The following is a 26,386-nucleotide window of genomic DNA, read 5'->3' as shown; positions in this document are numbered from 1 at the left end:
GAATTAGTAATTCCTATTCTCATTCTGAATGAAAACCATTAAGTATAACATGTCTGAAACTTAGAGCTGCCCAATTGCCCTCTATGGTGGACAGCCTCCTTCCCAAAGGTCTGTGCTGCCACTCCATTTAACAGTGGGAGTAAAAGGGTGGGGAATCAGCATCAGTGATACCATGACATCACTCATGTTTGGTAAATGGGTATTGTGCGAAATTTCAGAAGTTCCCAAATTTGAGACCCTCCTACAGCGATGTGTGATGCCATGATGCCCCCTTCTGGCATCACTGATACGGATTTGGAAGTCTCTGTCCCTATTTCTGCTCCCTAGCCCTGGCAATCATTGTAGAACTATGCAGAAGTTAACTAAACTGTACAAATATGACAATGCATCCTGAATATTAACTGGAGTTTCAGAGCCTTTCTTCATATGTATTGTACTATAATCAACCTGCCTGTGCAACATATTTAATTATTATGGTTGTAAAAGAGTTGAAAATGGAGGAACAAGCAAGACAACAATTTGTTGATTTTTCTCTGCAGAAAATTTAAAAAAATATGCTCCAAAATGGTAAACTGCATGTTCTTCAACTGGTGTATTTGTGCTTGAAACATCAATTCTTGCTGCCTATATAAAAATTAGCTACATTAGGAAACATATAAATATTTCTCCTTGTGTAGCTGCTGTGGAAATCAAAGGATCCTTCATTAATTATGAATTGAAATAAGATCTGAAATGTTGCATGTCTAACCAAGTTAACATTACAAAACAAAATAAGAAGACCTCAGTTAAACAGAATTGTAGAAAAAGCTGTGTTTCCCCTATAGTGTTCTACATTCATTAGTCATACAATACAATATATTGTCCATATTTGTGACAGATAAAAAAAGACTGGCAAAATCCATGGCTTTCCAGATCATGAAATGGCCAAATAAGAGGTCAGGTCTATTTCCATGGCAAGAGGCTTTTAACACGGGTGTATTAGGGCCTAAACACTGACACTAAGAGCTTCCAAGCAGTGGCATAACTTGCATAAACAGAAATTAAGATTAAAGTTTGACAAAATTTTGTTCTAGCATGTGGACAAAAGCCCACTTTGTCAAATGCATATAGTGGGTTCTTGTTGGGCAGTAATCAGGTGTCTTGAGTTCAGAATGTGATTGGGGGGCAGAGTGAATCAGTGATTGGTCTGGGGGCCTGTAATGTGTCTAAGCAGTGTTTTCTATGACATATGCATCTACTATTGGTCTTAGTATGCGAAGACAGAAAAAGTTGGAGATGTCACAGATTGCCAAGCTTCCTGAAGTCAGTTCCTTCGACATGTCTTACATAATGGTTTAATAGGCCTTATTCGGATGGGTTTAAATAGCCAGCCCTGCACGGATTGTTACTATTTGTATAAGACTGTGGAAATTAGTACTACAGATTCTGGTCACATGCCCTTCAGCTGCTTTCCAGCATCTGTTTACCAAAATAATGAGAAAATGGAACCATTCACCATCATTTATTCAAATCAGGACTAGATTAATCTCATTTACTGTTGACGTGTCCAACAATACTTCATATCTTCTCAGTGGACTGACCTGCCAAGTATATCATAGAATCAGCACATTTTGTGCTGCTAGATAAACTTGTTATGTGTCCTGATGTTTGGCTGATTAATGGGTTATTTTCCAGACAGTAGTTCATTGATACTGTTAGTTTCCTCTTATTTAGGGATCTTAGTTTCACAAAGTAGTTAGCTAGGTAATTAAGAGGTATTAATTGTAATTTAAAATACATGTAGGAAGAAAGTAGGAAAGTTGCTGAAGTCTGGCATGTTGCTAAGACCTAGCAAGGAAAAATGTTGTGGTCCTCAGTGAAGGAAATAACTATAGTTATGTACTGTTAAAAATAATGATGAAATGACTACCTAGTCTGTAGGATGAAAAACACACTTTAATTTCCAAAATGATCTTGAATGTGACTTCCCCTATCTAAAAATCATAAAACATATAAAATGCTAGTTTTGGATTTATTTTGCCATTCTTTCCTTTTACGGTCTGGGAACCCCTGAACTTTAATTATGTCATTCCATGCAAATCATACCATATGTTAGGTGATGATATAGCTTATCGATATGAAATGAAATTATGGAAAGATTTCAAATAAACATTTAATTTTTAAGTCAGAAACCAGTTTTTACCCTCATAATAGTTTTCAGTTGTTTAAACCTGTATAGGTTTTACATTATATTACCCAATATTCTGCAAATTGGGGACCCACCAGACTCACAGTAGGGGGAATCCCATCCTCCCCCCTACTGCTGAGCCAATAATTTCCCAGACAGCTCACCTCTCTCCTCCCATTTTCCAGCAAGAGACATGGGTGAGTGAAATTTCACTCCACTGTCTCCCTCTGCCTGTCCAACACTCTTTCCCAACACTCCCCCTAGGTCATGAGATGGATGAGGGTGGAGTGAGAAGGACTGGAGGCTCATCCTCCTTATCACCCACCCACCCATCCAGCTCCAGCATTTCTATTCTGATAACAGGTAGTGGTCAAGCTGGCTCCTGTCCTGCTGGATCTAATAGATCTAATTGTGGTCTTTTCAGGAGCGGGTGGACCACTGCTTTAAGCCGACCCCCCCAAAAAAACCCTTTGCTCAAGGGAGCTATTTATAATTTTCAACAGGTGGCTCCGAAGCTCCTCCCTACCAGCTTTGACCAACCAGGAAGGGCATGGGTCAAAAGGACAAGTGGTAGATTGTACAGCTGCCCGTCGGGTAGGCTGAAGTGAAGAGAGTCAAAACTTTGTCTGAGAAGTAGCTCGCAAATGCCTCACAGCTTAGTTCCCTCGATTTAGGACCCACAGCAGAGGTCATAAGTGACTGAACTATACTAAACAATTGTGCCAGGAATGAGCTAGCTACCACAATAGAGGAAGTAAAATACGACCTCTTCACTTCCCTCAGCTCCCTTGTAGGATCTCATAAACATCCGATACAAGTGTCTTGACCCACTGGCACACTTGCTCTAGCCATCTCAGCTCCCGCTTCATCTGTCACAGCTCCTCGATACACCAGAGAGCTGGTCTGGGGCGGGTGTGGAGAGGGCACCTTGGAGCAACAGCCCCAATGGCTTCAGAGAGCCTTGTATCAATGAAGGTGCTAGTGGGTGGGGTCTCCTGCAGAGTGTCTTGGAACTGCTCCGGGTCCATTAGTCGCCTTGGGTGGGCCAAAATATGTCTGTCGCCTAGACAGAGGGGCATAGCAGCATCTATCCGAGCCTTAAGGATGTAGTGGTCAGACCACGGCCCTCTATCAATAGAAGATAAGTCCACATTTATGCCTGCCATGAAGATCAGGTCCAGAGTGTGGCTACCCTGATGTGTGGGGCTTCCAGAGTTCACCAGGGAGAGACCTAGCATTGCCATGGTTGACACTAGATCAGTGGCTACTGAGGAGGAGGCTGAATCCATGTGGATGTTGAAGTCACCCAGCACCAACAACTTAGGGTGCAACAATGCCCCCTCTGAGATGATCTCCAAGACCCATGACAGGCTGTCCGCCGGTGCACTAGGCAGCCGGTACACCAGCAGGAAAGCCTATCTCTCCAGGGAGTCCCAATGAAGGCCCAAACACTCCAATCCTTTGATCAGCGGAACAGGGGACATCCTAAAGGAGATGGAATCTCGGATGAGCACCACCACACCACCACCACCCCGGCCCTGTGTCCAAGGTTGCTGAACAAACAAGATACCATCCAGGGTGAGATCATTGAGGGCAACTGTCTCCCCCTCCCTCACCCAGGTTTCCATTATGCATACGAGGTCCACCACATGATGATTAATATAATCCCTCAGGACAGCAGATTTATTGTTTATGGACCTCGCATACAGCAGCAGCAACCCTGGAGCACAGTCCAAGACCTGAATCACACAACACACATCTCTTGGGATAAGCTGTAGATCATACAGAGAGCGAGCACAACCATATCTCCCTCAGTGTCTCTTATACAGCCTAGGCCTACTATAATATCTCCTGCGCCCTGTAATCCCCAGCCTGTCTCTCAGCCTCTCAGTGGACACAGACAAAAAAACACCCCATTCACCAGTTTACCCAACAGTTCCCAACACTAGCAGACACTCCTACTGTATTCACTACACTCACAACAATCACTAGCAGACACTCCCACTGTATTCACTACACCCACAACAATCACTATCTACTAAGCTATCCAATAATTCAACTAACCTAGTATACACACTAACAATAAGGAAACATAAACTAATAGGGGACAAAAACCTATCAACCAGCTAACACTATCCTACTCTAATTCCCCACTAAAATATTCCCTGTAAGCCTGAGTTCGAACCCAACAGTGCAGTTCAATGGGACAACCGGGGCGAGTCCACATTCACAGTGCCTAGCTCTCTCACAGACAGAGCTCCTGCTACTAATTATGATAATTGTGGCCTTCTGTCAACCTGCCTGACAGTCTTTGTTTCCAGCAGGTCGCTATTAGGAATGAAGGTAGTGATGAGGCTGACAAGCAGGTAGAAATAAATCTCCTATGCCAGAATCTAAGGTCAACCAGTCCAGGGGCCACCAGTGTTGTCAACCAGTCACCCACTGGCTGCTCTGGAAAAAGATGGGCAGGGACCACTACCACTGGTCCCCATCCCCCGGTCAGCCAAGGGTCACAGACAAATCTAGAGAGAACACTTGGTACATTCAAATACAGCCTTTCACGGTCTTCTACTGTGGCCATATTCTTCAAATCACCATCTCCTGGAAGCCCTAACAAGCTCCAAGATAGTCGTAGTCTCTGATGCTTTTAACACGTTGGAAAAAGCTCAGACGGTAATGGACAAATGGTGTGGGGCCCTGCCACCACCTCCCAGCATCAGAAAAGCCCAACCAGTAAATGAGAAGCAGGGAGGGGGCTCCTGCCACCAGGCTCCCCAATGGAGATCTCCTTCCTTTGTAAATGCAATCCTCAGTCTTGTCACTTCTGGTTGCTGTTTGTCGTCATTTGTTCCCTCGGCAGTTTACCCGGGTCTCCACATGTCTAGGGCATCTAGGGCTCCTACCACCAAGCCCCTCTGGAGCCAACAGAAACCCCCAGTGCCATTTTGCACTAAGTCACACCAAAATTGCCAGCACATCACAGCTGAAGCCCCTGGCCAAAATGTCTGAACACAACATCATGCATCTCTTGTCCTGCGGCTCCTCAGTGGATCAAAAACCAGGGGCCCAGCTGTGAAATCATATGAAATCATATGAAACAACTCAACAATGGGACAGACCCTTTTGGAACTAGTTTCAAAAAGAAAATAAGCAAAACAAAACTCTTATACTCATGTCTACTTACTGTCTGCAGATTTGCAGATCCCATCTGCTCCTATTCAACTGCCATCCAGTCTTTGCTTTTAAATCCCGCTATTTCTCATTGATGTTCTTGCCAGGTTCTCACTCTGGGAGTTTGAAATCTAGGGCTCCTCTCTGGGGGTTCAGAGCACTCCGATGATTTGGAGCCCACTCTGCGGGTTCAGAGCACCAGCACACTCCAGCATCCTTTCTCAGTGAGTCCTCAGTGGGCCTCAGCTTAGAGAGAGAGGGTTCAGCTTCGCCCAGTGGCCTGATCCCTTTCTGGAGAAACCAAGGCTGAAAGACTGGCAATACTGTTGCAGTTGTCTAGCAGCAGCCACTGAAGGTATCAGTTTCTTAAAGTTACAAGCATTACTTATATCATCATTCTCTGTACTTCAATTTTATACTCAAAACCATATTACGAAGTAGGTTCTTCTGAGAATGTGTGAGGTCAAAACTGCCCTTGAGTTGTCTCTCCAAGGTTAAAACAGACCTACAAAGGATTTGTCTGTCCCCCGCCTTTATTGACAGAATCCAATCTGTCACCCACATTACTGTTGTGGTTGCCTAGCAATGGCCATAGATGATATTTATTTCTTAAAGCTACAGGTCACTTTTATAGTATATTGTTGGGTTTTAACTCCCCTTCAGTTTTTTTTTAAATAGATTTTTTTGCAAACCTTGGGCTCTTCTTAGGTATTTAGAAAGATCTTTGTATTTGTACATGGCATTAAGTACCTTAAAAGTCAAGAAATTGTTTAAAGGGCCATTAAATTAAAAAAACTGTTAAATATAAAAAATACATACATATTTATTACAGACACTGTATTACTTTTGACCACAGAGGAAGGCCAGTTGGTCCAAATGCCTTTTTTTTAAGTGGCAAAAAGTGTTCAATAGGACCCTTTTGTGTATTGTCATTGTGATATTGTATCTATAAGGCAAGCTATTATGGACCTTTTATAAGTGTAGATGATTTTAATTTGTAAAATACATGTGTGTTTGATATTTAGCAGTTTTATATTTAATGGCCTCTTAAAAAATTTCTTGACCTTTTAGGTTTTTAATTCGAGTTTTGTAGGGTCAAGTTTGTTCCCCTCTTTTATTTGTGTGGTATCTGTTCATAGTTCCAATCTCTGGATTAGATTTGGCCATATTGAAAAACTGATACATTGAGGGAATATTTTTACAAGAGTAATTCCCAGGAATAAAAAATGACGGGCAAGCCCCAAGTTGCTTGAGGAGTTGTCTCTGAAGACACACAGACATGATTTCATTATGTCTGTGTGTCTTTGAAGTCAGCTCACTGAAAATTAAAAAAGGGGGAAACTGTATATTGCCAGGATCGGCAGGATGAGCTGAGTACAACCATATACTTTTCAGACTGAAAAGGTGCCCAGCAGCAGAGTCTGCAGAGCAAACGTTCTGGGGAAACTTTCAACAAATAGCTGCAGGCATGAAGAATCACTGCAGCACCAGAAAATGGTGGGCACAAGATCTTTAAACTCATGTGGGAGGAAATGGTGGATGGGGGGGAGCCTCTTTCTCCTCTGATGTTTTTTATTTGTCTACACTGCCAGATAAAAAATGAGGAGATGGCTGTTTTGTGCTGTGGACAAGGGACCTAAAATCTGTATCCAGAACATATGTACATCAAAGTTTTTAAACTATATTAAATGTTAATTGAGAAACGAAAAAGGAACTATATGTTTACTCTGCAGTGTCTTTCCTCTTCTGTTCTCTGACCAGTCGGCTAGTAAGGAAGGAGATCTGGCTGGCACATTGAGCTATAGCTAGGTAATTTGTGTGAAAGAAATGAAACCATTTAGAATCCTGGGGATTCAAGCAAGTCTGTAGGTGGAACCTTGGGCTGGAATCATAAGGCAAATGGGTCCTAATCTAGTCTACTTTGGATTCTTTTTCATCTGGAAGGGAATGTATTCCATGAGAGCAGAAACAGCAGTATCAGCACTGCAGGTAGAAAAAATATATACGGCTTTGCAACTCAGGTTTTTCTCTCCCCTGCAGATATCTTTTATTATTTTCTCACAAGAGATGGAGTCTGAGTTCCAACTATCCCCATGCATCAGTGTAGGTGGTCTGTTGGTCATTTGGCCTCTGCCACTCAAAAGTATTTCTTTTTGGGCAAAGTCCAATAAATGCCAGAAAGCATTATCAAAGGAATTAATTTCCATTTGAATTTTGGTATGGTACTTTTTTCTGTAATTAAACATGTATCACAATTCATTTTAAAGCATTTATGTTTAGTTTTATGGTGTCGTTTCTCTAAAGGCATGACTCACAATGTGGAATACTATGGGATCGCTTGCATTTGTATTTTGTGACAAGAGCAATTTCTCGTGGATTTTAGGGCCAAAGCTTTTATTTGTTTTGGGGGGGTTTTTTTACACTTCAATCTGATCTTGGTGCAACAGTTTTCTGCAAACAGTTGTGTAACTTAGTTGTAGCAGGTGTTTCTGTGGGGAACGTATTGATTTTCTTGGAGCCAATTCTTATGGTACATACTGTGGCCTCTCAAGAGTAAAACTCACTCACTGCACTTTCCTGATTCTTATCTGCAACTCCAGTATGTTCAGCTCCCTTGTGCATGCTCCTCCGCTGTTCAGGACTATCTTTGTTGGATAGTTTTGCTCAGCCCTCTAACCTATTGTAATATTCTGTTGTTATCAGATGCTTACCCTTTAGCACTCCCCATTGTATCCCCGCTCTCCTTTTCTTAGAATTTCTAATCATAACTTGAAGACTTCCAGTCAGCACTAAGTCTGTGACAGCCATGTGCAGTAATTACAGTGACCAGAGAATTTCAAATAAATAGATATGAGTCAGATTTGAAGGGCTTCCGCTTGTATGGAATACCTGTAGAAATTCTGAGGGAAGTAAAAGTTATGTTGGAAATATGACTTCATTTTCTGGAAGGTTTTTCTCATCTCTGATTGCCACAGAATTTCAGATGATACATCTGGAAGTCAAAAAGGGACGTTTCTTGTAGGGATTTCCTTAATCTTTAGCAGTGATCAAACTGTCTGCTGTGCTCATCACACAGTTTTTGTTATGCTGTGCCATCCCAAGGCCTTGTAGGCTCAGATGGAGACAGTAAGGACTACTGCGGGGGGTGGGGGAGGTTCAGCTTCCATGTTCTTGGTAGGCCACTTTATTCTTTAAACAGTGATCCAGTTAAACATCCTCAAGCTCATTTCAGTATTTTATTCCATTTTTCTCTTCAGTGGGGATCCAAATTTATGAAATACAGTGTAAAAATATATAGTTTAAATAAGATATCAGAACAATTGACAGAATCAAACAATTCAGTTCACCACAGCCTGGGCTAGTTGTGATTCTGTTGGGTCAGCTTTCTTTGGGTCTCAGACTGACAGCCAAGGACCAAGAGGCATGTTCAATCTCTCAGTAGCTCCCAGATTCTCCCTCTTTATTTTTCTTAATATAAAATCTCTTTTAGCACTTGGCTAAGCGTTATTACCTACAAACAGAGGAAGTTAAGAATCTTGGCCCCGATCCCACTCACCTACCATAAATAAGTTCCATGCCCTTCTTTCCTGCTAGAGAGATATCTGCTAGCCATCCCTAGGATTAAATACCTCACCAGGTTCTGTAACAAATTTGGTGCAACTAGCAGTAAAGTGCTTCACAATTATTATATCACATACAATGATTCTTCCTATAGGGTTCAAAATCTAAACAGCCATAAGCTATGGAATATTGTTATATCTAAACCACTTATCTGCATAAAAAGTTGCTGAATATTTTTTAGGGTTGCAAGTGTTCTGTAAGTATAACCAAATCCACCGTGCGATTAAATAGTCCGCTAGATCAGAAGTCACTTGAGCATGATATAACTCATGTTTAAAGAGCCACTTTGGTGGTGGTGTTAAAAGTGGCAGACTCTAATCTGGAGAATTGGACTTGATACCCCACTCTTCCACATGGTGGAATGGATGGATGGATAACCTTGGATCAGTCACAGTTTTCTCCAAACTCTGTCAACCCTGGCAGTGGCAGGCAGCAGCAAACTATCTCTGAATGTCTCTTGCCTCGAAACCTTTAAAAGTCTCCATAAGTCCACTGTAACTGTATGGCACACACACAATTAAGATTTATATGTGTTTGCATTTTGTGAGAGGAATACTGAGATTCATCCTGCGGTGTAAACAGTGGTGCTCTACAGGTGAACATACATGTTTTATCTTTAAAATGTTGATGGATAGGTAATCTATACTATTTTATGGTTGTGAAATGGCAGACAATGCCTAAATATCAGCGTGCAATAATTCTGTTTATCCCAGATTCTTAGTTGTACGTGTGTGTAACAAACGCCCACAGGGGAGGTGGTTTCAAATGATAGACAGCATGGAAATGATTAATTCCTGCCCTGTCCTGATTGGCTGAGGTAAATTGCCTGGGAATAGAAAAAGGAGCAGCAAGAGTCCTGAGGAAATTGTTTTCCGGGGAGAGTCCTCAGGAAGGGAGACTCCTAGAAAGGGGTCTAAGACCAAAAACCTGACAGGGCTACAAAATAAATAAAATTTGGGTGACCCTAGCAATATGTCATTGGGGCTTGTTTACTCTCCCTAAAGGGGAGGTCTCCTAGATATGGCTGCAGGGAAGGCCTGAAGGAGACTGGTCAGTTTTGAAGTGGAATACCAGCTTCCTGAGGGGAGAGCTGTGACCCTTCTTGGTGTAAGCCAGCGGACAACGGGGATTCCAGGCAGGGACCAAACCAACTCACCTTTGAGTTGGCAGGGACCCAACCAACACATATTAGGACCACATGAGAGCCTAAATACTAGTTTGAATTACAATACATACTTTTGTTTTCATTATATGTTTATGTGTTCCTCAACCCTACTAAGGGAAGTTTAGCTTTTCTGTTTATTTAAATACAATCTTTTGTTGTTATGCTATAAAGCAATATGGGCTCTTGTGCTGATTATTCTAGAGGTACTCAGAGGAAAATGGGGAATAATTCCTGAGGAGATTTCTCCTTTGTTTTGGGGCTTGTGAAAGGGGAATTACCTCCCCCCCCCCTTTTGGCATACTACGTGGTTCAGGTGAAGGGGAATACTAATACCGGGACCATCATTACGGATTTGGATAGTACAAATCACGAGTGTCCAGAAAATGGAAAGTTCTATTGTATATGCAATTTCCAGGGGATAATACATTATAATATAATAGGCATAGTAAAGCATTTCCTGTGACTGCTGTCATGGTAATTTTTCTTTTCCACATACCGTGAATGTATTTTGTACAATTGAAATTAACTGTCACTCAATTTGAGATTACAGCCATTTATGTATGTGGCATGTGAGAGAAGACAACATCCATGGTGTAGCTTGATAGTTGCATTTTGTGCAGAACATTGTTGCTTTCCTGGAGTCTTTTTGTCTGATAAGGATTTAAGTAAATGCTATTTCCTGTCTTCTTTAGAAGACTATTAATCAGCAGGAAAAAGCTTTCTGCACAATCACAACTTTGATGGCTGGTTCACTTTATTTTCCATTCAGTGACTTCTCATTCATTCATTCATTCAGAACTGGTACTCATCCCAAGTCCTTTGGCATCCCTTGAGATCTTCACCATACGTACAGAATGACAGTGTAGCGTAGAATGGGAAGAGATGCTCTGATTCTGTCTCTGTAGATCTACAGGCTTCTAGATGGAGCCATAAGGGAATGAGAGAAAGAATTAGCCTGTGTGTTTGTGTGGCTGTGCTCCAGTAAATATTTTGATGCATCTGCTGCCAGCTCTGGTCTGAGGGAATCTACCTAGCATTTAAATTTTGATAGGGAGCTGTTTTGAATAATAAAGAGTGCAGCCGGCTGTGAGTCAGTGCATGTGTGTTGACTGAAAGGGGGAAAATCTGAAAGCTTAATGCTTGCTGAACGCTGAGCTGCAGTGATTTGCTTTCGCCGTCTCCTCTTCCTTCTAGTAGATATTCCAAACAGATTTTTTTTGTTCACTGGGGGGCGGGGGGGGGAGAAGACCGAAAAAAATCATAGCCCCTCACCCAAGTAGCAGTTGCAATGGGTGCTGTAATGGGCACGTTCTCTTCTCTGCAAACCAAACAAAGAAGACCCTCCAAAGGTAAGAAATAACCATATCCCTTTTCTCTTTCTGTGTATTTGTGAATGTTGAATTTTATACTATTAAAAAATGAAAAAAAGAAAAGAAAAACCATGTGCCACTTGCAACTACCACAGCTTCTAGGATTGTTAGGGGCAATTTGCATGAATAGACAAGGAAGGTCTGTGTGTGTGGGGGTGACTGTCGCTGTGCGTAAGGGGTTATAGAAGAATGAGGGTTGCTTGGGGGTTATTTTGTAGGGGTGGAAGATGCTTTGTGAAATGTTGTAATCCTCCACACAGACATGTGTGAGGAGGAGAACTCAGCAGCCTGCTGTGCAGTACACTTGCGGAAGAGACCTGTTTACTCCAGATCCCATGCTGTGTTGTTAATTCCTTGGGGAGTGAGATGAGCATATGGCAAAATGTTTCCCAGCTGGCCTTTTGGGACTGCCTCAAGATATTAGATAAATGCATTAATTCTTTTAATAATCTGTAAGAAACACTGCCACTGCATGTCAAATAATCATCATCTGGAGAGGAAGAAAAACATACAGAGATATTTCCCTGCGGAGTGCAAGTGAAAAAAAAAAGGATCAAGAGAGGGAAGAGAGCAAGAAGTGTTTCAAGGATTTTTTTTAAAAAAATAATCTTTAGTTTGGCAAGCCTTGCCTCTTGCATGCTAATATTCCAGCCCAAAAGTGGGTGATTTACTTGATCTGTTTTGGGAGTGGGACTAACTCAAAATCACAGGATGCTGGTAGGCAAGCACAAAGTTGGAGACACACTAGGGGGTGGGGCTGAAATACAATAGATTGGACAAGATGGGAATTCCTTCTAAAAACCAAAAGCTCTGGGGACTCATCCATACAGTGGTCTTTTAATTTTGGGGACCTATATCTAAGACCATATTTGTGAATCCCATAGCTAGCAAATCACAGTTTTAGAATGAGATCTTGTCTAAGAGTTCTTGTTACTTTGGTTTGTTCTCTTCCCCCCTTATTTTTTAGGATCAACCATCTCATTGTATCTTCATTTGGCAATAGTGGTAGGGTCAGACAATAGGCACAAATGAATTAGTGCAATTCTGGTGCAAAGATGCCAGGTGAAATTGACCACAGTGATAACATCACAACTTGCATCAGTGTGGGTTGTAGCATGAAATGAAGCTACGGAAATCCTATAGAAGTCTGTGGGGGTTTAAGCCTATTGCTTGCATATCTATTTTATCAGCTGCTGGGAGGGTTAGTGTAATAAAATGTTGGTTCATTAGACCCTTCCCAAACCCTTTGTAACAAGTGGAAACAACCCTGTGCATAGGTGAACACTGAAGTTCCATTATAACCATTGTCCCTGGTATAAATTGATACAACACATTCCAATCTTTTGACATCAAACAGTCAAGGTAAAAACTTGCTAGAAAGCTGTATTTTGTACATAGTATATCATTTTGATTTACTCTGAAATAGTTCTGAAGTATTCATGTTGGTTGGGCATTCAAGGTGTTAGCCATTATTTGCAGCAGTATGTGTGTGATAAGTGCCATCAAGTTACTTCCGACTCATGGCAACCCTGAATAGTTTCTGATTAATCTCCATTTCTCTGTTGGATTTTCTTATGTGTTATGACTTGAAATTGCTTGTGGCCAGATTTGCTCACTGATTAAAACACACACTCAGCAGCACAGTTCCTTGTATAGTTAATTGGAATGTTGTCCTTTGGTTACCTGCTGGCAGTGGTCTTTCAGTTACAGGTGCGAGAAATGGTTTGCCAAGAAGAGGATTCTAGTATTGCTAGCAGAATCTGTTCCTTGCTTACATTGAGGCAACATGGTGTAGTGTTTAAGGGCAGTGGACTCTAATCTGGAGAACCGGATTGGATTCCTGACTCCACATGTGTGATGGACTCTTATTCAGTGAATTGAATTTGTGTCCCTGCTCCTACACATGAAATCTGCTAGGTGACTTTGTGTTAGTTCTAGTACAAACTATACAAATCTATTTTAATGAAAGTAATTTAAACATTTATATACCGGAACCACAACTCTTAATCAACATGTTGTTGATTAAAAGTTGTGGTTCCAGTATATAAATGTTTAAATTATTTTCATTAAAATAGATTTGTATAGTTCGCACTAGAGCCAGATAGGTTCTTTTCCTTTCTTTAAACAAGATACTATCTCTGGCTTACTATATATATTGACTTTCTGTTAGTCACAGTTCTTCACCTACCTCACAAGGTTTCTGTTATAGGGAGAGGAAAGGAAGGAGTTTGTAAGCCTTTTTGAGACTCCTTATAGGAGAGAAAGGTGAGCTATACATCCAAACTCTTCTGATTGTACCACATAGAGAAAACCAGACTGAAAAAGTTTGGGGACATTTACAGTCAAGACTGTACACATTTTTTGCCTCTCCATGTGAATAAAGAAAACATTTGAAAATGATAGTCAGTAACATTTATAATCCAATAACCAGAGCAAGTTTCTATAAATTGGACCAGTAGGTAGTGTCATATATTGTCTTCTGTGGCTATCCCAATATACTTTGGCAAGTACAAATAGTGAGATGTTTTCCATACTTTCATCTGTAACCTCTGAGAAACCTATTGAGATGATCCAAAGTAACATTGAAATCAAACACATGTGTCTGGGTGACCAACACATAATATTAATGTAATGCACTCTATATGGTGCTGCCCAAAAAATAACATCACAGTTATTGGCTAGGTTAACTGCTACTAGGAATTAGGAATTTGCAGTGGTGGCTTCTGAATTTTGTAAATTCCTCTGCAAGGAGATCTATCTGGGGTCCTTCCTCTTCTTCTTTGTAGAAAATTGATAAAAATCTTAATGTTCTTGAGAGATTTTAATGGAAATGAGCTTGAGTACCCCATTTCATTGTAATTTTTTGGGGGAGGGGATGCTGCTAAATTGGTTTTACGTTCAATTGGATAATTATGTCTTTTATATTTACTGTACTTTTTTATCAATTCCATTTATGTTCAAAGACTGGGATATGGAAAGTGAATTGAACTATTTATGCATATACATGACTATGCTGCTGTCCAGCTGAAAAAAATAGCAGGAAATCTTTGGGCTCATGTAGGTACAACTTCTAGTGACCATTAGATCCATGGAATATCTGTGTAGGTTGCTTAGAAACAGCTAAGCTTAATTAAGTTTAGAAACAGATTAACTCATATAATGTGCTTTACACAGCAGCATGGAAATTATTATAAACATGAGTCCTCATTGATCATAGTACACATTGTACAATATGTCTTAGACTCTCCAGTCACTCTTGTTTTAATTTTATTAGATGATTGTAGACAAATTTGAAAAAGTGTGTTTTAAATATCCGATGTGTCTGTCTAGCTTAAATCCATTCCTAAACCTGTTTGCTGATATCCAAGATCCATTCATGTTAATGGAACTTACTTTCTGATGCATATGTTTAGTTATGCATTCTTGGAATTTTTGAATTTTACAAGTTCACATACACAGATTATATTAATCAAATAACAAAGGACTGGTAAAGCAGTTTAAAATGCATTGGGAATGAATATAGGGTCTGCTGTTTTTCACTAGTGTCCTTAGCTGTGGTGTACAAAATTACTGGGGAACTGTGGCATGGTATTTAAAGTCCTGGTATATTCATTGTCCAAGTGTATTGATGATTCTGTCCTTGAAATATCTCATAATACACAGCATCATAAGGTATTCTGGGCTTTCTAATTTCAAAGGTGTTTGACAACCGTGCTACCATGTTCTGGTTAACTACATTTCCTATAGATTAGGATAATCTGGGATGCTGTTGTACAAGATTACAGAGAGAAAGGGAGGCAAAGACACCCTGTACTGAGGCATCCATTCACTGCTGCCAGGTGCCATGAGAGGAAAATTGAAATAGAACCACACAACAAGGCTGTTTCCGCACTGGCGGAATACAGCGTCCCAGGGACTCTAAAAACAGCGTCCCTGGGGAGGGGTTCACATGGCCGCCGCCCCCGCATTGCAGCAGCGGCAGCCTCGCAACCCCCCAGCGGTGCGAAGCCGCTGTTTCTGAACCTCACTCCCTGAGCGAGGTATTTTGGAAACAGCGGCTTCCAAACGCTGCCGTGTGAATGGCAGCGGCTGGAAGGCGACATTCCTCCCCTTTCCTGAACGCCTACCTTGTCTCCTGGCTTCCGGCTTGGCGCAGAGGCCAGGGGACATGCCCCCTGGCCTGCAACTCCAGAGCTGTCACTCCAGGCTGCAGGGGTATGTCCCCTGGCTTCTGCGACGAGCTGGAAACCAGGAGACAAGGTAGGCATTCAGCGACGGCGCAGCCTGTGTGAAGGCTGCGCCGCCACCTGCTGCCCTCCCAGGACCGTCCATGCGAACGGTCCCAGGAAGGTGTGTCAGCATTGTTTATGCCGACGCAACCCCGCACCGTTGCAGTGCGGAAAGGGCCCAAGATTCAGGATTCACTGCTTCCATTCCACAGACTTTAAGCTTCTTTTTAGCTCCTGTTATGTTATTGATAAGAAATAAGTTGAATTGCTTGAAGTATTTGGTCATGTGAACCAAGTAGGCCCTATTTCACCCATCTTTAGTATTATCATGTGGTGGTACTGGAAAGTGTCATGAAGTCACAAACAACTATGGCAACCCTGTAGGATTTTCAATGCAAGAAAGGAACTGAGGTCGCTTGCTATTGCCTGTTATTGTGTAGCAAACTGGACTTCCTTGGTGGTCTCCCATCCAAGTACTAATCAGGGCTCAAACGATTTAGATTTCAAGACAATAGCCTGGACCATCCAGATAAGGTCATCACTTACTACTGCAAAAATAAAAACCAGCTTCCTCTCTACAGAATAATGGATAACTCAATTATATCTTCATATAAATCTGGTTAGTCTTATAAATTTGTGGAAAATTATCAATTATTCTTATATTCAAATTATGTGACAGAGAAGTATAGCATGTATTCTAAACAAATCCTCGAAGGCCACTTCTAATGTCACTTTGGTGATATTATCATTTGCATCTTAAAATCACCAATGCAGAACTGGGTAAAATCCTCTAAAAGCCCGAATCATATCATGATATGATACAAATTCCTTTTGTATGCAATTTTTACTCAGTTCTGTACTTGCATTTTAAGATTTTGCATCTTAAGATTCAAATGGAAATTCTATGTTGGGCATCTGGAAACTGCTGTAAGCAAAATGCTAATTATGTTGTCATGTATTCTATCTAGTCTAAGATGAATCATTGACCACTTAGACCCAACTGTGACAAACAAGCAGCCATGTGGAACCCACATGAAGTCCAAACCACACTGATGCTATAAGATGGGATAAATTGCTGCAGTGTAAGCTTGCCATGTGAATTTTATCACATAGTAGTACATTGTAAATAATGATTTCATTTGTAGGGTGAAATTATCAAATCCACATGGCAAGCAGCTACAGAAGAAAGAGTTGCCATATGGAGTAGCCTCCAAACAGTTTGGTTTTCAAGTGGTCATTACGTGACTGCTTGTTTGACAGTATGAAATGTGCCATATGCTGGTGTCTTTCTGCTCATTACAATATATCTAGTAACTGAACTGTGATTCATTTTTCTGCAATGGACTAATCTGGAAAATATTAGATATGTACTGTCAGACATTAACTAATGAAATAACTAACTGTAAAACCGTTTTTACTATTATCCATATTATAACTGCTAAGAAATAATAATTGTCAGAAATCTCTGGAGATCCTCAGAGAACACACTTTAAGTTGATGTTAACAAATAACATGTTCAAAATTTATCTTTTAAATGGTTGCAATGTCTGTTTTTGATTGACTTTCATTGTTTTGGTTTTCAGTTCAACATGATGATCATTTGAATAGTTTTGCATTTACACAGCTTAAACGTTTTCTCCTATCTGATTCAATTTATATATCAGATCACAAAAATGGCCTTTTTTAAATTACTTCATAAATAATAATAATTAAAAAATAAGGAACTACTTATTTTACCAAATATAAATAAAAACAGACTAATAAACACAACTAAACTACTTCTTTTCTTACAAATGATCCTTTCAACATAATGTAATACTGGAATCCAGTATGCTTGCCAGCTTTTAATTTATTTATTATTAACCAAATTTGTGTTGTTTGAAGGTAAAAGATATACCTTCCAATTTCCCCCTAGTGAAACACATAGTACAATCCAAAACATAATTACTCCAGTCTAAGCCCATTGAAGTGAATGGCTTAGGCTGGAGTAACTCTATTGGAGATTTCACTGTAAATCTCCTGTTTTAATTTTGATGTTAGAAAGGCATATTGTTTTCTTTTACTTAGAGTTCTGATTGGTACTTCTTTCCAAACAATTAGCTACACATTAACTATTTTCAATCTTATACCAAAAAGCTAGTGTAAGGTTTTATCTCTTATCTTCTTCCTTACAAAATGAAACAGATCTCTTGTTAGCTTTTTCATTAGACCAAATCAAAAATTTAGCCAGTAGACTTTATCAACTACAATATCCATCTTTTCCTCTGGGATTCCTAAAAAACTTGCCAAAGCAATTATAATACTTTGTCTAATATTTTCCTCTGTATTCTAAGGGATAGCTCTGAATCTGAAATTTTAAAAAATTCTCTCTCAGCTCCAGTAAAGTTGAACTGTCAATTTATCTTTGCAGATCTCTATGTAAGACTATGTAAAACTCTTGGGTTTCAATTTTCTCAGGACTTTGCTTTATTTCTCCAGATATTTGATTTAAAGAGCTTTTCAATTTCTTAACATTTTGAGACATTTGTTCTTTCATTTTAAGAATTTTTGTATAATTTTTATTGATTTCATAACAACTACAACAAAACTAATAGAAACAATTACACATTAGTGATCCTGGCACTCTATACTACAAAAACAACATAGGTGAAAAACTACAAATAACTATTTGGACCTCCCACCCATCACCCATTGTTGAAGTTATCCATAATATCATAAATATAATATAATAAACTTTTCCTTGATATCAAACCCAGAAAGCTTTACAGCTCAATCCAGACGTGAGGCAGACGTTTGGATGGGGTTGCCCAGTTCTCATAATTTAGACTAAAGAAAAGGTATAGGTCACTTATACCTGATTTAAACAGTTCCTAAAGAAGTCTTCTTTCAAACACTCTTTCATCACAAAAAAATAGGTGCAAAAAATAGGAGAAATACCCCTTCTTGTTTCTTCTTTTATTTTACTTTTAACCAAATTGTTTTAAGGGTTTTTTTTCTCTTTTAAAAAATTCCATTCTGATTTATAGTTTCTCAGAGAAAAGGTTTATCTCACAGTTAGGCTGTTTGACATCAGCACAGGTGAAATCTCTATCTTTAAAATTAATTATCATTCAGGAGCAAAGAAGTGTGAGTTGGTCATGTTTAAAGTCTAGTTATATTCAATGTTTTCAATGTTTACTTCAGAGGAGAGCTTCTTCAAGTGATGTGGGTTATCTCCCAATCATTCATTAATCCAGAATGATTACTTGGCTGGAGATTTATATCTCCCAGCTGGAGATCTAGCTGTGAAAATCCTCTGCAGTATGGGCAGCCTTCAGCACTCCATAAATTCTCCATTGGAAGCCTTGAAAATATATTGTTATATATTATTCCCTCCTTTTCTGTTGTGCAGGCACTTTAGCATTACTCCAGTTACATTTTGAAACAGCAATTTAAAAATGTCTCAGCCTCCATTTCTACTAATGAGAACTAGTAGAAGCCAAAATAACTCCTGGAGTTGCTGCCATTACCTGAAGGAACAGAAACACCCCCCACACCCCACACCCCCAAAGAATCAAAGAATCACTTTTCCACATGAGCAGTGGAATTTTATCTGGTGAACCAGATGTGTTTTCCCACTCCTACATTTCTGCTGGGTGACCTTGGACCAGTCAAAGTTTTTGCGGATTCTCTCAGCCCCACCTACCTCTCAAGGTGTCTGTTGTACAGCAAGAAAAGGAAAGGAGTTTGTAAACCCCTTTGAGTCTTTTTGCAGGGCAGAGTGAGGGTATGAATCCAAACTCTTTTTATTTTGCTTCAAACAAAGGAAAAAATGTTCAGAATTCAAAATTAAAAAACATAATATTGGGAAAATATTAGGAAAAAAGATATGTTGTAAACAATTCATGTAGAAAAGGCAGTAAACTAATGAAAAAGTGGTCCTTACAAGTATATATACCTCCAAATTCCCTGACTTAGTACATATCCTAAACAACCATTCCACCTTGTCTCATGGCTTCTAATTGCCTTCATTAATAGCAAGGTATACAAGTTAGAGAGAAAACTATATTTATTTTAAAACGAAAACTTCACATTTTGAAAGTTTTCTTAGTCCATGCCTTCTTAAAAAGCAAAGTACATAGCTTTTAATTTGTAAATAATCAAACACATGGATAGTATTCTTATTCATAATGCCCCTTATGTCAAATCTGTAACTGCAGAAGGTTTCTTACTGACAATAACTTACCATCTGTGACTAAAAATACCGGTTGGAAGGAATGGATGAAAAAAGGCACAGAATTACTCGCCCCAAGTGGACAGCTTAATGACCAGTCTTTCTACCAGACCACTTTATAATATTTACTGTTAGAAGAAGCGATGGCACAAAACCTAGGAACTTTGAGAATGGATGAGGCTCATTCATAATTAGGCTTTATGAATGAATCTCAAACCTCCTGACATTTGGCCTCATCAGTTTTGCATAGTTTGTGAAAAACCACAGAAGCCTTTTTGACCTCTTCAGATAGGGCATTTTGCAAGGTAGGGGGCTACAACAGAGAAGGCACATATATGGACAGTGGTTTATTTTGCCAATTTTTAGATTTGTACCCACAGAAGGCCCTTCTCAGATGAGTGTAGCTGCTATGGTCTCACAGTATAATTCCTTACAGAGCAATTCCAGCAGTGTTGAGAGAGAGGTTTGGAATAGATGAACGGAATTGGGGAGTAAGGGTTATAGTTGCCTGATCTTGGAACCGAAAGGTCTGATGAACAGAGTCAAGTGACTCCTGCTAGCTCTGGTAGACGAAAGAACAATACAAATGAGGTGGTCATTAGAGAGAGATTAGTCAGAGGAAGAAGTTTTGGATTAATACATTACTGGCAGGAACACTTGAGGCAGTTACATTAACAAGTCTTTGTCTTTGCAGTTTATTTTATTTATTTATTTTATTTATTTTTTGGATTTTTATACCGCCCCTTCCCCGGAGGGCTCTGGATAGTCTAGGGCTGGAGATGGGAATGCTCTCCAATGCAGGGATATTATGTTCTCTTAATACCTTTAGGAAGGGTGTGAGGCAGGTATTTTGCATGACAGATATGGAAAAGAGCAAGTTCAGACAAGATTTGACTGAGTCCTTGTGGGTACACTAGCCAATGCAGAGAATGGACTCCCCATTTTTGGCACAGTATTTCTAGGCACCCTAAGGGTTGGCAGGATGGGTAGAGACATTGTTGTATTACAACAGAGCTGTAGTTATTTAAACATCTGATTTTAAAAATTAGGTATAACTATTTTCATTGACTATTTTTATCAGGAGTTACACATACATTCTTATATTTTCCCACTTCACTCCTCATGCAGTTCTTTCTTCAGTCTGTTCCTGAGAATTCTCCTCATAACTGAGAACTCCTGAGAATCCTCCTGAGAACTCCTCATAAGCAACATTTTTGGGATCATTTTGGGCTGCAGCTAGGGTTGCCAAGTCTAGGTTGAGAAACACCTGAAGAACTGCCTAGATGTTTTTGCATTTGTAATCCTGCAGAATGAATTTTATATACTGATATAATATTATATACTGATATAATATTTATATACTGATATAATATTCATTCATGAAAAATAAGCTAATCAAATACAATGTGTGCTGGGAAAAATTCAGTCAGTATGCTTAGCTTTGTGATTCAGTATGAGGCAAAATAAACACAACATTCCGAACAACTGACTTTAATTTCTGCTGAATATTCTGCTTGCCCAATTTAGGAGCTATTTTTCAATAAGGGGTTAAACAATTTTGAGCCCTCCATGTGAAACGTCTGAAGAAATTAATCTGAGTTACTGCACTATCATTTCTAATCACCTCCAACATGGATCAATGCACATCACATGGCTCATCATGGCCCTCCAAGCTGAAATGCTCGCAAGCGTAGGGCATTTTTCTGAACAGACAGGAGTCAGCAGATGCCTATGGCAATAATACTTTCATCTGCTTAATTTGCATCTTCTTGTTCGCCAGGACTACCTCTTCCAGTCTTACTGTGTCCTGCTGCTGACATATGTGGCGTACATACAGTTCAAAAGTTCATAAGTGGTGGAAGAATTTCCAAATGGCTAACTGCTTTGGCCTCTAGCTATATTTTATTGTTAGCATTGCAGTTCTTATACCAAATGCTACTTGCACAAATAAACACTGAGCTTTTAGTCTTCAGAAATTTTCCAAAGACAAACCCAGAGGATGTGAAATAGCAGGTGTGTGTGCATGTGTGTGTCAGAAAGACAGTCAGTGTAGTGCCGTGGTTACAATGTCAGACTAAGAGTTGGGAGAACCAGGGTCGAATGCCCATTCTGCCACTGGAATTTGCTGGATTACCTTGTGCTGGTCACACACTTTCAGCCTGACCTACCTCACAGAGTTGCTGAGAAGATATAATGGAAGAGAAGAGAACAATGTAAGGTATTTTGGGTCCCCACTGCAGAGAACAGCACAGTATACATGAAACAAATAGATGAACCAAATAACTACCTGTCTTTACTGACTACCTTGAACCCTCTAGTCACACTTACTTCAGTAACAAAATGTAGTTTGTGAAATAATTGTGGAAAACTGAACTTACAGTGTAGGAATTAAGGATTTTATTTAACCAGTTTATAAAAGTATATAAGCATGGGAACAGCCACACTGTTTCAGACTTATGGTCTATCTAATCCAGGATTGTATCTCACATTACAGACCCTGAAGATGTACAAGTAAAGCACAGAGCACCAAACATCTCCCCAGCATTCGTGCAGCACCAGTATTCAGCATTAACTGCCTGTTATTAAGAAGAGAAAAAGAAGAAGAGTTTGGATTTATATCCCCCCTTTCTCACATGTAGGAGACTCAAAGGGGTTTACAATCTTCTTGCCCTTCCCCACTCACAACAAACACCCTGTGAGGTAGGTGGGGCTGAGAGAGCTCCAAAAAGCTGTGACTAGCTCAAGGTCACCCAGCTGGCGTGTGTGGGAGTTCACAGGCGAATCTGAATTCCCTAGATAAGCCTCCACATCTCAGGTGGCAGAGCGGAGAATCAAACCCAGTTCCTCCAGTTTAGAATGCACCTGCTCTTAACCACTATGCCACTGCTGCTCAAGAAGGCTGGATTTAGTCATTGTGGCTATTGGGTATTGAAAGAATGTATACTTGCATTCTTTGTGAAGGTATCTGACCCTCTTACAAGGCATCATGGTATACCGCAGCAGTTAATTCCATAAGCAAACAATTTATTTATTAAAATATTTGTACTCCTTTCCTCTGGATCAGTGCACATCACATGGTTTATCATGGTCCTCCAAGCTGAAATGCTCGCAAGCGTAGGGCATTTTTCTGAACAGACAGGAGTCAGCAGATGCCTATGGCAATAATACTTTCTGCTTCTCAAGGTGGCTTACATTATGGATTAAAAACAAATAAAGTAAAAACCCCAAAATACTTAAAATCCTCTCTAAAAGATGCCTGTTGTTCATATCCTGTCAAAAACTGGGCAAAGAAGCTACGTAGTGCCTCCTGTACAGTTCTGCCTGCTCCTGCTGCCCATTAACAACACAGTCTGCCCATTATTTCAAATATTACGGAACTGAAAAAAATGAACCCCTTTCCCACACTTTCGCCACTCAGTGCACAATTTTGTAAACATCTGCTATGTCCCACCTTAGTTGTCATTTCTCTAAACTAAAAATTCCTCAGCCTTTCCTCACAGGGAAGATGCTTCAGCCTTGTGGTTATTTTGCTCACCCTGCACCTTTTCTTGTGCTCTAATATCCTTTTTGAGATACTAGAAGTGTACACAGAATTCCATTCAGAGATTTATATAAGAACATTCTAATACTAACCATTTTTTTTAAATCCCTTTCCTAATATTCCCTACCACAGGATGTTTAAATTATTGCCCAGAGTAATCACTGTGTTACATGAATGAGCGTACATCCAGCCTAAACATCTGTTTATAGGAATGAACCAACATGCATTCACTTATCAAATAAAAATCAGGGTCCATACCTGGATAAACGTGTTGTTTGTTTCATATGTTAAGTTGCAGATTCCTTGAAGGTCACATGAGACTTACTCAGTGCACATGCAAAGAATATGAACATGTGTTCTCTCTGTAACTTGTGAACTGGGCTAGTGAGTCAACATTTCAAGTGAACTGTCTACTGTGATTTGAGTAGTGCAAACCTGGGTGGGGTAGTTGCACTGTAGCTGGGGATGGCACAGCCCTGTTGTCTCCAAAGAGGCTTGCTATGCTGTGGACAGCAAGCCATAAGTGATGCTGCCCATTCCACTGTGGAAGTGGGCTATGCAGCTCAATGGGCTGCGCCATTGATTTTGCCAGTGTAAATCTGTGCCAGCAAATGCAGGTGTAAGTAACTTAAGCCTATGCTGGCAGATTTGCCTTCCTTGGGGCACTTGCTTTGACAAGGGGGTGGATCTGTCAGTGGGAAACACCACAACCCACTGAAATGGCTGGGCCCAAAGGTGTGCACCATGCCAGTGCTCCTGTGCCCCCGTTGCCTGTGCTGGTATTGCAGGGGTATTCTGGAGGTGTGGCTGAGGGTAGAGCTGACAGAAGTTGGTTTCCACCCCAGTTTCACTGCCAGAAATGCCAGTGCCTGGCTCCTGGAGTTAGACCCCTAAGGAAGGCTTTCCAATGGTGGGTGGTTTCTTTTGCCGTTTTGGCTTCCCACACCATTGGAAAGCCCTCCTAGGAATGGTGGTGCAAGGTGGATGTGGTACCATGTCCAGGTGCCCAGTCATATGGACAGGGCTGCCTGTCAAAAGCTCTGTGGAATAACATGTTCTCCATCTAATAGTGCCAAGGCTATAAATATTATTTGTTGTCCCTGATGAAATGCTTTCTATCAAATGTTGTCAAATATGCCATAACTGCACACCCACCATCAAACATGATATTTATGGAATATTTTCTTATATTGAAATTCTGCCTTACTTCCATTATTGAACGCAGCGCAGTCGGCATAGGACCTGGGTGGGTCCTATGCAAAGTACCATGAATATTCTGACTAAATTTGCTGTAATGTGCCTTCTAAGACATATCTTGAACTAAAGGGAAGCATGGATTCTTTGCAAACTAGTCTGAGATTTTCTGAAAGCTTATCATGGGAAAACTACCAGACCATGGCCACACAGCCCAGAAAACCCACAACAACCAGTTATCATGGGAAGGTCAATAGTGGTGATAAATATCCTTGGAAGTAGATTGCTCACGACCCTTCATAGCAAGTATTGAGATTCCCATTCATTTGCTTTGCCCCAGATATGTTTTGGCAGAGGAAGTGTTCATAGCTTAAATTCCTATTCTGTTAAATCCTGAGGGGAAACGTGCATTTACCCATGGACAGACCTTTGAGTATGGAATTTTCTTAAGTATTCTTTAAGCATCCTTCTTGTTTTGTTTTTATTTAGAAATGCAGTTTGTGAGTAGGTAATCCTTTTCTCACAGATTAGAAAAAATGAACAGCAATTGGGAAGTGTTCTGGAGTGGAATAATTAACTTGTGAAAAAGTAATCAAAGGAGAGGGTTCAGAAAGGAAAGAGGAAGGTACTAGTAGCCAAATGAATTGACATGAAATTCAGATGCAAGGTCTTCTGTGTTCACAAAAGAGTATTTGATACAAGGATGTTTTTAGGACACAGTCCTCCAATTTAGGACAAATCTGCTCTCAGAGTGGACTCCAGAATTAATTTGAAGGATCATAAAAAGCACATACTCCACTAAGCATGTGCAACTTAATTTTATCTTATGAACAATCAAAACCAGGGGTCCCCAAACTACGGCCCGGTGGCCAAATGTGGCCCCCTGAAGGCATTTATCCGGCCCGCCAGGCATGGCGGCGATGGCTCCATTCATGTGCAGTGGGGGCTCGAGGGAGAGGAGGAACCGGCCCCAACGGCTGTTAATTGCAGTTACATGATGGCACCCCCAAATCTCCATGAATTTTCTGACCCAGAGTTGGAAACCTTACATGTGGCAACGCCTGCTCTGCCCTTCCCTCTCAGCTACTCCATGTGTTGCTCTCAGGCTTTCTGTTCTGCCTCACTCCCATTGGCATCAGCCAGGCTGGCGAATCGCTCGCTGGCTGCTAGGGAGGAAAGAACCCAGGAAGATACCTGATCCTGGGTTAGATGGAATGTTTCATTGGGAAAGTTCTGCTTTTTTTTTTTTACAGGGGAAGGTATTCCACAGCCTCCCCAACAATATTTGGAGCCCACCCTGTACTTGACATACTTTGGTCACTGTTCTAAAAATAGACCATGACAGAAAGGCTGAAAGGTGAAATCAAACATTTTACAATCATTTGTGCATAGGAATTTGTTCATAGTTTTTTTTAGTCCGGCCCTCCAACAGTCTGAGGGACAGTGAACTGGCCCCCTGTTTAAAAAGTTTGGGGACCCCTGATCAAAACCAAACCCATTGTGTTTGAGACTAGTACCAGCTGGTAGACAAACCAGCCAGTAGAGTTTCCAAGCAAATCTTAACCCAGAACATCTCATTTTATAAACTTAGTCCAAATACTGTTTGCGCAAACTTTTGGGAAATTGTCAGGAATGTGACCTACAGAAAGTTATTTCAGTTGTACTAGCAGGATCACATGAACAGGTGTTGATGTGTTTGGGTCAGTAGCTGTGAG

General features: G+C 40.4%; 1 protein-coding gene across 4 annotated transcripts in view; it reads left to right on the top strand.

Annotated features, from left to right (window-relative positions):
• Positions 1-26,386, top strand: part of KCNIP1 (potassium voltage-gated channel interacting protein 1) — a 677,814-nt gene that overhangs the window by 247,110 nt on the left and 404,318 nt on the right. For 2 of the 4 annotated variants that reach the window (XM_048487208.1, XM_048487207.1), the window contains exon 1: positions 10,995-11,473. The exons of the other annotated variants lie outside the window; for them this stretch is intronic. In XM_048487208.1, coding sequence (XP_048343165.1) covers positions 11,413-11,473 — 61 coding nt within the window. In that variant the 5' untranslated portion in view covers positions 10,995-11,412. Of the gene's footprint in view, positions 1-10,994; positions 11,474-26,386 lie in introns of those variants that run through there. 4 annotated transcript variants of the gene reach the window in all.

The sequence above is a fragment of the Sphaerodactylus townsendi genome, linkage group LG03 (genome assembly GCF_021028975.2).
Source record: "Sphaerodactylus townsendi isolate TG3544 linkage group LG03, MPM_Stown_v2.3, whole genome shotgun sequence".
Taxonomy (NCBI): Eukaryota; Metazoa; Chordata; class Lepidosauria; order Squamata; family Sphaerodactylidae; genus Sphaerodactylus; species Sphaerodactylus townsendi.
This window is presented reverse-complemented; position numbering and strand designations above follow the sequence as displayed.